The 12,157-nt window shown below is 37.9% G+C and overlaps 1 protein-coding gene across 1 annotated transcript in view; it reads right to left on the bottom strand.

Annotated features, from left to right (window-relative positions):
* The window catches only part of LOC149063622 (uncharacterized), a 30,054-nt gene extending 19,199 nt beyond the window's left edge, over nt 1-10,855 (bottom strand). The window contains exons 1-2 of the mRNA XM_089255857.1: nt 10,766-10,855; nt 5,793-5,844 (exon numbers count right to left, since the gene is read on the bottom strand). Coding sequence (XP_089111983.1) covers nt 5,793-5,826 — 34 coding nt within the window. The 5' untranslated portion in view covers nt 5,827-5,844; nt 10,766-10,855. The remainder of the gene's footprint in view (nt 1-5,792; nt 5,845-10,765) is intronic.
* Between the last annotated feature and the right edge of the window lie 1,302 nt (nt 10,856-12,157).

Below are 12,157 nucleotides of genomic sequence, written 5' to 3'. Positions count from 1 at the left end.
TGCAATTTACTGCCATTAATGAGATGGGTTGGAAATGAAGGCGCTGTCTATCGGTGGTCGCCTCAAGATCGTTAGGGGAAATATCTTATCAATATCCTCCCTCGGGTTTGTACCTGGGACCACCACAGCAACCTTCACGATGGTAGACGAGCATCTTACATTACCCCACTCGGGCGCAGCCTAATGATACTGGCACTACTCCGACCTATGCAACGTCCGTTCTGGTGAATGTATTTCATATTGAAACTTTGTATTGTATACGTTATTTAGACCGTGGCAGGCCCGTCATTTAGGGGGGAGCGGGGGGCCGTTGCCCCCCCCCCGGCTTTTGAAAATGCACTAAAAATGGTATAAATATATATATATACATGCATTGAGTACATGTGCTTTGCCCCCCCCCCCCGGAAAAAGTTGAAATGACGGTCCTGGACCGTGGGTAAAAGATAACTGCGATAAAAAGCCCCATTTGTTCACCTGGTGGTAAAAAATTGAACTATTTCTTTTTGTATTGAATCTTCCTTTTCCCCGTTGTCCATATATCCTATATACAAATACAAGGTCACAACAGTCAAAATGCCCAACGCGGTGGCTGAGAAAAAGATGTCCATAACAAATATGGATGTCATATATTTCAAAAATGCAGCAACCCAATTCAAAATGCAATTATATAAACTAAAGACTAAATATACATGATGAAATATCATATACAATGCCCATAAAGAATACTTATGGTTGCCTAATTCTAAGTATGGATAACTTCTCGATGTACTCCAACATGTTTATCGTATTTCTTTTTAAACGTGTCAATTGTGCTAGAATTTAATGCCTCCGGGGATGAGCTATTCCATTTATTAAAAACCCTATTAGAGAAAAACTTCTTGAGACACCACAACCTAAAATTGTCCCTTACCAACATACTAGTGTTTCCTTGTCAAAGCAGTCGATTGACGGCGTATTAATAATTCATAATCCATTTTATCCATCCAGTCGAAAGTTTTGAACTTTGAACACTTCCATCATATCCCCCCTTCTCCCGACACCTGCATTCTTCCAATGTAAACATTCAAAAAATGAAGTCTCTCTCTTCATAACTCAAGCTCCGTGTGCCAACAAGGACACGCGTAGTTCTTCTCTGCATCCCTTCCTACCAAGTCTATGCCCTTTTTGTAGGTATGGTCTCCACAACCTTACAGCATACTTCAGTCCAGGACGAACTAAGCCTATATATACCAAGTTTCATCAAAATAACTCCATCAGAATGGGTGCTACATACGTCTGAGTAGTGACAGTTGATTTATTACCACCCTGTATCAAGATCATTTTCAAAAATCATTTTTGAATATTTGGTTTGCTTATCAACTTCACATTAGAGGCTTCAAAGGAGGCGAGATATCTCGTCAATGCCGCTTAAATGGCTAATCTCTTTGAACGCTTTTTCATACTTATGTAATTGCGCATGTCACGTCGTCTACATTGCACAGTACAAAATGCAACAAACCGCACAATTTTCGGTGTATTTCATTTCCAAGTTTTTCCACTTGGCCACACCTATCCCATTCACCTACATTTGCATTATTTCCTTACGGCAATCACGAGAAATTAGGTTCGACTTGGAATCGATCTTCTCGAATTGATATTGCTATTTTTAACTACCCCGCGTTGTAGAAGTTGTTTGAATTCACACTTCGCTGAACAAAAAACTCAGTTTGCATTCACGACTGATGAGGTTTTTCTCAGGCTCCGATGTATTTGTGGCACTTTTTCTCACAATCCACTTTCTACGACGGTCGTACATCATCTGAAATGCCTAGCGATCTGTGAATCCGCGTATTTAACGCGTCGGCTTCAATATATTGCGCGACTCTCTTTTCTATTCTCTTTTATACTTATTATAAGTCGTGGGAATGAAATAATCGTAAGATTAATGGCATTTTTCCCCCCATTCGTCTTGTGCCGATGATGAATGAGATGTGCTTTAAATTCTGAACATTTACAACAGAAGAAAAATGTTTTTAGTTTATTGATACGAGGGATTCACACAGGGCAAAATTTTGAGAAGTGATACAGCACATCTAAAAAAATGCAATTTTCGACATACGATGCATGATCGTGACGCCAGCGGTGAACCTGTTTTTTTGGCTATAAGTAGGCTGACCATATTTCCTGGAGAGAAATACGGGAAATTGAGATTCCAAATACGGGAAAATACGGGACGTCGCCAATTATCGACAAGAACGACGCCAAAAGTGAATAATGTCGCCAGATGTAGCTGAAATTACGGGAAAATCGCAATGGCGGGAAACGAAGCATTACTGCAAATTGCAGTGGATTTCACGAAATAAAACGTTCACCAAGGCAAATGTGGGAGATTAATGTTGTTATTTGTAATTGTAATTATCATAATATAATTTTAGTTCAAAAATATTTTCAATCTTTGACTTCAATGAAGAATAAAAAATCAAGTAGGCGTCATGCAAAAACCGGGACGGCTAGAAAAAGAAAGAAAACCGGGACTGCCCCGGGAAATACGGGACGTATGATCACTCTAGCTATAAGAGGCCGCTATAAGAGGCACCCAAACAGCACCACTTATGAGAGGCGGCGTCCGCATGTAGCTTGTGACGTCACTGAAGAAGGCCATCTCACCTACAGTCATTGGATATACTGCGAAAAAAAGGGTAAAGATGGCGCATGCATGGGCCTGCTATATCCAATGGCAATAGGGGAGATGGCCTTCTTCGGTGACATGACGTCACCTGCGGAAGCCTTCTTATATAAGGTGGTGTTGACAAAGACCCACGTTGCCTTACGGCATGCATGCGCAACCCACGGCCCGCGTGCAAATGTGGCTCTTGGAGTCATCTTATGTAGCCCGCGATCTCAAACCTAATTTTGATACAAATGTGAAACAAACGTCATATTTCCAGATTACTCATGTGCCCCTCGTACCGTTCCACATCACTTGGTCCGTGGCGTATTGCCAGACGTTCAAGTGATTTTCGCGACTGAACATTTTCAAATCACTAAATATGCCCATATGTGACCCGCAACGTAGTTACAGATAATCGCTGCACGGTTCCGGAGCACTTAAGTGATCCTTCGTGCATTTCAAGATCATTTAAGTGACCCACGGCACAACTCCAGTGCATATTTAGACTTCTTGTTTGAACTGCGGCATAGTTGCGGAGCACTTGAGTGGCGCGCGACACAACTCTAGATCACTTAATTAAGCGATCTGCGGTGCTGTTCCGAATCACTTAATTAAGTGGCCCGCACTGTCCTGAAGGTTGAGCGCCTTTGCCTTACGGCGATAGCTCTATCTTAAATGGGTACGTGTAGAACAAACTTTTTATTCAAGAAATATTCAAGTAATAAGGAATAATAAAAATTACGTAAGATGGCAATCGATCACTTGTGTAAGGATTCATTGAAATCCCTTTAATTGATCACGTCATTTACTGATCGTCTATGATGGCAGAGCGTCCTGTCATCTGATCGAATATTGCTAATTGTTGATTATATTTAAAAAAAAACTAATTTGGAAAATAATCTATACAGTATTTCCAGCGTCAGCGCATTTCATATGGGGTTGTTGTAAATGAATAAATCAATATGAATTGTCGGTGGAAATTTGATTGTCAGAATCTGTTAATCATCATAATAGGATGCACATTTTCCTCATATCATATTCCCAGTCTGGATTATCAGCAGTTTGTGATGATTATTCACAATAATCATCACAAACATGAGAAGATCTACATTTTCCTTTGCCTCTTTCCGCTTGTAAATGCTTCGTTAATTCTGTAGTAATTTCTCTTGCACCAATTCTGAAATTATTTCTGTCACTAAACCTGAAATTATTTCTATCACTAATTTTTAAATTATTTGTCACTATTTAACATATTTCTGCTACTAATTCTGAAAATATCCTGTCAATATTTCTGCTACTAATTCTGAAAATATCCTGTCAATATTTCTGCTACTAATTCTGAAAATATCCTGTCAATATTTCTGCTACTAATTCTGAAATTATTTCTGCTACTAATTCTGAAAATATCCTGTCAATATTTCTGCTACTAATTCTGAAAATATCCTGTCAATATTTCTGCTACTAATTCTGAAATTATTTCTGCTGCTAATTCTGAAATTATTTCTGCTACTAATTCTGAAATTATTTCTGCTACTAATTCTGAAATTATTTCTGCAACTAATTCTGAAAATATCCTGTCAATATTTCTGCTACTAATTCTGAAAATATCCTATCAATATTTCTGCTACTAATTCTGAAATTATTTCTGCTACTAATTCTGAAATTATTTCTGCAACTAATTCTGAAAATATCCTGTCAATATTTCTGCTACCAATTCTGAAAATATCCTGTCAATATTTCTGAAATTATTTCTGTCTATAATTCTGAAATTATTTCTGTCTATAATTCTGAAATTATTTCTGTCTATAATTCTGAAATTATTTCTGTCTATAATTCTGAAATTATTTCTGTCTATAATTCTGAAATTATTTCCATTGACAGGTTTGCAGGCGCTTATTCAATATAAAGAGTCTTCCTTATTACAAAAGGTATAGCATTTCCTAGATCTAGGCCCGCCACATTTACAGTTTCTAAAAATCTTCTGAAACACTCGATGGACTTGAATAACGCATCAGAGAGTGCTGTATTCTGAACCATTGGGTATGTAAAACTGCACAATGTATGGAATTTAACTTGGTTACAGATTGGATGTGGTTTGTAGTGATACAAAAAGTTTACACATCGAACACACATTTGTGACTGAGAAAAAAAAACTGAATGTTTATTTTCATGTATAAAACTGATTATACAATCCATGCTGTTTGATCCGATCATACCGGGACTGGGATTTATGATAATAAAAACCGAATGATAACTGTATCATAAAAGAAAGTCACATTTGTGCAAGTGCGGTTAGCATGCATCCCGTTTCGTCGAACGGGATGTATGGTGATCGGGTAATTGCAATACGGGACACAACTGTTTTTTTCCTTTCCACATCATTGGTGGCAAAATGGAACATAATGATAAGAAAATCGATTTAATACATTGTAATTCTACCTAGTCGCGGAGACGGCCTACGGGCCAGCTGTCGGGCCTTCCCGACTTACATGAAAAAAGTAATTAAACGTTAGCTTCAGAATCCACAAAAACCAAAACTTTCGACGAAAAAAAGATTAATAACATTGTCCGAGAAGTCCCGATAACTATAAACGATTTTTTATCAAGGATCTGTTCCGTTCTCTCCAAAAGTGATAGAAATACCCGAATTGTAACATTATCCGTGATTATAATAAGCGGCGTCGAGACTGCATTATCTGAAATAGTTTTGAAAATATGAATATTTAAAAGATCGTGCCATCTATTTATGCTAACCAGGTAGCAGCATATACAATTTCTGTCTTTCGGTACCTTGACTAACGAATGTGATTCTTTCCTGAGAATCATTCGTAACAGAAGAATCTCGATGCATAGCTTTCTATATGAAATAATAGAGAACTTTTTATATAGTTCAATAAATTTGCAGTAATTCCCTACCCCACCCTTTTTTTTTACCCACATTAAAATCTGTTCCGGGTTACATGTTACATGCGGTCAGCGTGATGGGCGACCCTGGCCTATACGTCAACATACACAAAGAAAAGTTCTTAATCCCTTATTTTAGGAATATTAATTAAACATGAGCGAAACGGAATGCCATGAAAATAGCTCATGCACACAATAACAATCGCAAAATTTGATAATGTAATTTGTGGGTACTTACCTATACAAAGGAGCAAACAAACGTAAACCTTCATTTTTGGCAGCTCTTTAGCCTGGGGAAACAGAAATTACATTAAAATGCATACGTTCGAATCACACTAATATGTAATGTTTTTGCCCATTATATGATCTTTCAATATAGGAACATATACAGAATGCGAGTTCTTTTTTAGACACCCTTTACATTTTGCACCGTTGATTATACATAGAAACATACTTTCAATAAGAAAAAGTTATACAAAGGTTTTTTTAACAGCTGTTAAAAACCTTTGTACGGATAGCGGTGAGTGACGTCATCCTCGGATAAGTCGCCATCTGGTGGCAGCGTCAGCAATTCTGAGCTTTGGCCCGAAATGTGTCCGACCGTCCATGTACGACGGTCCCGTTCAGTGCACGCGAGCTCCAAGGAAAGATTGATATATTCGTTACCTCGGTAATCTAGTTCGTTCACCCGGAAAGTGAAAGGACGTGGGTTCGATTCCCCGTAGGGTCAGTTGAATTTTCTCCCTTTCCAAAAAATACATCTTCGCATCAGCCAGCTGTTAAAAACCTTTGTAGAAAAAGTATCCCAATAACATGTCTGTTTCAGATATGCCACTTATTTCACTTAGGGACCGTATATGTGTGGCACAGTTCCAGATCTCACACGCGGACAGCAGCATGTCAACAGATCACTTAAGCTACCCGCAACACATTTGCGGATCACTCAAACGCTCGCCGCACATTTACATATCTTTCAAGCGACCCGCAAAACATTTACAGATAACTTGAGTGAACCTATACCACGTCTACAAATCACTAAGCGGCCCACAACACTGTTCCAGATCACTTAAAAGATCCGCGGCACATTACTTGAGTGGTCCACCACACAGTTTCAGATCATTTAATTGACCGTCGGCACGTTCACAGATCACTCAAGTGTCTGACCAGCACCTCCTAGAGATAGAAGGTCCCTGCAGTGTTTGCCATAAACGTCATTCAAACTACCCAGAAAGTTCGCCACATTTTGAAATACAGCAACCTATTTCGTTTCTTCTTATTTTGGCATAGAATTTTCCTGATTGGCTCACAAATACCGCGTAGTGATTGGATGTGGGGCATAGAAATCGCCAATTCCGAGCCCGATCATATCTCTCCTCACAACGATGATACCGAGCAGGGAACTTCCCCCCCCCCCTGAATATTCTGAGGGAAAATTGACTACTTACTGACGTCACAAGCAGACTGCGGAGACCTTCTATCTCTAGGAGGTGCTGGTCTGACGCGTACTCAAGTGTCCCTCGGCACGTCTCCAAACCAATGAAGTGGCTCGCACTCTCCTAAAGGTTGAACACCCTTGCCATAAGGGGTGCTCTTTGTTTGATGGTAAGTGTAGGCAGTGCTCGCGACTCGAGAAAGGTTGAAGCAAGGTTTGAAGAAAGGTTGCAAAAAAAAAAAAAGTGGGCACTTTTCCACTAACGGAAACTTTCTTGAATTGCATCGACGGGACTCAATGCGTTTTACTGTCCCTTAACGGACACGCCTCGTTAGCGGACAAATGTCTGTCCCATGGGTGTCCGTTATCAAGAGGTTCTACTGTAAAATGTAACTTCGAAAGCGCTTCTGAAAAACGTTAACGCCATTAGAACAACAGCTTTGTTTTGTTGTATTTGTGATGGAAACACATTCAAAAAAAAAAACATAATAAACACCTAATTAAGTTCATTTACACAACTGCCAAGTGATGAACACCACTATAGGCGAGTGTCAATAGAATAATACCACGATGGAAGAAAATTAGCGAAAACCTCAAGATAATCGTTCCTGCCACCTGTCGGTAAACGAGAGAAATGCATGTTCATAGGCATCCAGACCCAACCCGTGTCCTGGGAGGTTATTACTGCGGATATTAAAATGTTGCGCAATCGGGTGCATTGAGTCTAGCAGATCATTTTGGTAACTATACACGTTCGATAAGCTTTTGAGTGAACTGATTCTGTTATGGACGCAAATCTGACTATACAAGAGACCGGAAGAGACTAGGGAAAGAAAGAAGAGCGAATGTGAAGACTACCTATTAGATAAGTTACGCCCGACGGAGGGTTAATTTAAGTTACATTTAGGGCATTATGTTATGAATGTACAGGGTGTCCCGTAAGTACTAGCACGGTCTTAATCTTATCAATCGCCGTCGTAGAGGTATGATTCCAATTTAAAAATGCTCAACAGGCATTCAAAAATAAACCTGTACCAGTTTTGAGAGTGGAAATAGAGTGTGAAAACAAATTAAACAAAATCTAAATTATTATACCGTCCCCTTGTACTCAAAAACCGCATTAGAAAGTTGTTGCCCCGTCCCTTCTGGACGGGGACAACAACAAAAACAAACCCATGTTTCTAAGTGCAATATTCACGGAGATATTTTTGAATACGAGAAACGTAGGAAATTTGGGAAAGAACAGCGTTAAATGCATGTAAAACGATGGTCAAATAGTATTTTTAATGATATTTCTATTATAGCATAGGTTTTCACCATGTTTAAAGGTATGAGACCACTTAAGAAAGAACCCTTCACTTAAAAAAAATGATTCTGAGAGAGATGTGTATTGCAATTGGTTTCTCCATGTAGGTTGAAAGCAATTTCCCCAACAATTGACCATCTTTTTCATACAAACCTGTATCCTGTGCACCCATTATGCGTCAAAAACTAACTTCTGCTAAAAACCTCGAGATTTTTTCTCTTAATCCCCGTACTTAAAAATTTGCATATTCTTTTGCTAAATATGGCGATGGTTTCATGTAAATGCTATAATCATGTCACGTGAAAATAAAGTAAATTTAACTCACGTATATGTATATATAATCCAGATCTTTCCGGAATGAAATAGACAACGACAGACGCTATGAATAGTATGGTATTAACAGATAAAATAGTTTTGATAATGATTAAAAGATGTTAAAGAAATGGAACCTTTCGGAAAATCATAGATATCACAATTGATGATGTAAAACAAGAATAATGAAATACAGTACAACCTCGTTAAGTCGTCTTTCCCGTTATCGAGAAATTATAACGGCTTAAGAGCGGAGTGACGACTCAAGGGAAGTGCCATCAGTTTCAATGTGCAATTATCGTGAAAATCGTATAATTTTGAAGTAATATAAAATTTATTGAAAATATTAATCAAGATTATACAATTATAACAAAATTTATGAATTACAAAACGGGGAAAAAAGAGCAAAATTTTCACTTTTTTTTTAGCTTTTGATATTTTAATTGCACAGTAAAAACCACTGGGTTATACTTCTAAGCAATTCATGATAGAAATACAAGGCAAGCTCAAACCCCGAGTCCAATTTTAACTTGAGGGGAAAGGCGTCCTACGTAGGGCAAGGCACACACTAGAAGGCCTGAACTTGGGAAAAGATGTGTAGTTTGTCAACAAACTTTTATTTAAATTCGAAGCCTTAGATTAGCGGGGCTCATGCACAGAAATCGGGTCCAGCTTTAATAATCCCTAACGTTTCTAGAACTTTTTTTACCGTTAAAGAACATCCTCAGCTTAACTAAAGCTGATCCGTTTTGGTACATAAGGCTTTTATGGCCACTTTTGAACACAGGACAATGCTGTTATCAAGCTATATCTTTGAAGGTAACCATAAAAGTCATCTTTTTCTCTCTCTAACTTTTGCATAGAGACGTTTTAACCGAAATTAGCGACGAGTGAGTGAGGAATCAATAGCATTGTTATCTATGAAAGCCTAGACGAGGCCGAAGAAAAATGGCAACCTAACTGGAACCCGACTTACCGAGGTTTACTGTATATATAATAAAAGATGAAATAGTATGTTTTGCATAATGCAAAAATCGTTCAATATGAAATTTTACATATTATAAAAATCAAATAATTAAATTTCAGAAATCAGCAATTTTACAAAAACCACAAATAAATTGTAAAGAAGCTAAAACAAACTGGATATTCCTTCCATCCCATTGTAAAACTTCACAAGCAATTGCTAAGTAAAGTCTCACTATCCACAAACGGACTTTTCATGCGCCGCAACCTCATAGAAAATGAAACCTCAGCACTAGAGATGCAAAACCTCCGGTCCGCGGGTTAAATTTGGCCGGTCACGTGGGTTCTATTCGGCTCGCAAAAGATTTTCCGTGAGAAAAGTATGAATACACAGAACGCAATTATTAAAAACCAAAACTGACCATACTTTTCCTTCATAAAATGAGAAATCTAGATCTGTACGGTATATCGCCATTTAGCACAAAACAAATTGTCAATGTCAAGTAAATTGGGCAATTAGAGTCAAAACAATTGTCAGAGGCAAGTGAAGTTGCAAATACAGCCAAACAATTGTCAAAGTCATTAGTTTATAAAGCCGGGATTACACTATAAAAGTTTTATAAAAATTCTTTTATAAAACATGACAAATACAACAAGGCTTATCTGTTCCCTTTGCTCGAATGTTACCGATACGCTTATTGGTTGTATTTTCCGAATTTTATAAAAGAACTTTATATATATATAAATATATATAGTGTGATTCCAGATTAAGTCATAAAAATAATGTCAATTTTACTAGATTTCAAAAAAAAGAAAGAAAAGAAATAAAAAGCCTCATTGGAAATAAGTGGGAAAAAACGGGACATTTTATAAAAAAGTCGCGATGACCAAATTTACGGGAATGTCCCGTAAAATACAGATCACATGGTCACCAATATACAAGTTTCTGGCCCACGAGCGGCAAAATCACTGCACATCCGACCCACAGAGCGAAAAAGGTTGCGCACCCCCCCCCCCTGCCCAACTCCACCATAATTCAAAAATTGCACAATAAAACAAAATATCCAAAGGTACTCCAAAAAATTTCCAAGTATATATCCATCACACTAAAACCGTCACCACCATCAATTGAGAACCGAAATAATAAATTAATCAAACTGACTTTTTTTTTTTTTTTGCCTTCCGTAACACCACTTACCAGTACGAGATCGCTGCCAATATCGCTTTATTATCACCACTATATGACTAACTCCTGTAAAATGTCCGGACTGGAACCGGCGCACCAGGCTTTTATACGTCCTACGTCACACACACCCGCTCAAAAAACAACAAAAAAAAAAAAACGCTAACCTAGTTCAAGTTATGGAAAAGAAAGAGAAAGGCCTGCGAGAGAGTTGGTATTTATTGGCTGGTAGGTAGGTGGTGCCTAGTGAAGCCAAATGGGAAAAGAAAACGAAACCAAAAAAAATAAAGAAAAGGTACAGATATATCCGATGATTCTATTTAATACAAAAGGCCTTCAGCGTTTTTTTTTTCTGTATAACATATCTTGCGTTCCAAGTTTTTTTTCCTTTTTTTTTTGTTTTCTCATTCGTTTCTTCATCTTCTTCAAACATCTAAGACATAGGCCTGCCTACTCCACCTCTATCCCAAGACGAGATTCTTCCACACTGGTCAAGCTTGTCTTGGCCTACTTTTTTACGAACAACATAACGGCAATTCACACACTTTTTTTAAGAAGAACAGGTTAAGAACTTTCTCTCTGTTGTCTTATTATTGTTTTGTTTTCTTCCTTAGACTTGTCTTGAATCTTAAGAAAAATGGAAGAAGAATTTTCGACATTTTTTTCTTGACGCCCAAAGACTTTACTTTCTGGACGGTTTTTTTTTTTTCGTATGTATAAAGTCGGACTCCGTTTATACGTCGTTCGGTTATACGACTTTCGTTATTTATACGACGTTCGTTCGGCTCCGGTCGTGATCGATTAATTGGGCTGGTTAATCGATCAATTATACAAATACAAATACAACGCCACAACAGGCGAAATGTCCAACGAGGTGGCTGAGAAAAAGATGCCCATTACAAATATGGATGTCATATATTTCAAAAATACAGCAACCCAATTAAAAATGCAATTAACAAAAATTATAAACAATATATACACGTGATAAAATACTATACAATGCCCATAATGTATTTATGGTTGTCTTATTCTAAGAATGGACAGAGCTTCTCGATTTACCCCAACATGTTTATCGTATTTCTTTTTAAACGTGTCAATTGTGTTACAATTTACTACCGCCGGGGGTAAGCTATTCCATTTATTAACAACCCTATTAGGGAAAAATTCCCCGCGACACCATAACCTTGCATTGTCCCTCACCAATCGATACTGGTGTCCCCTTGTAAAAGCAGTCGATTGGCGGTGTACTAAAAGTTCATGGTCCATCCTATCCATCCCATTGAAAATTTTGAACACTTCGATCATATCTCCTCGACACCTGCGTTCATCCAATGTAAACGTATTCAAAAAATGAAGTCTTTCTTCGTAACTCAATTGTTTCTGGCGGTTAAAAAATTTTTAGTTGAG

Source organism: Pholcus phalangioides, unplaced genomic scaffold (assembly GCF_987345545.1).
Source record: "Pholcus phalangioides strain wild (caught in Gottingen) unplaced genomic scaffold, Ppha-v1.0 ptg000172l_1, whole genome shotgun sequence".
Classification (NCBI taxonomy): domain Eukaryota; kingdom Metazoa; phylum Arthropoda; class Arachnida; order Araneae; family Pholcidae; genus Pholcus; species Pholcus phalangioides.
This window is presented reverse-complemented; position numbering and strand designations above follow the sequence as displayed.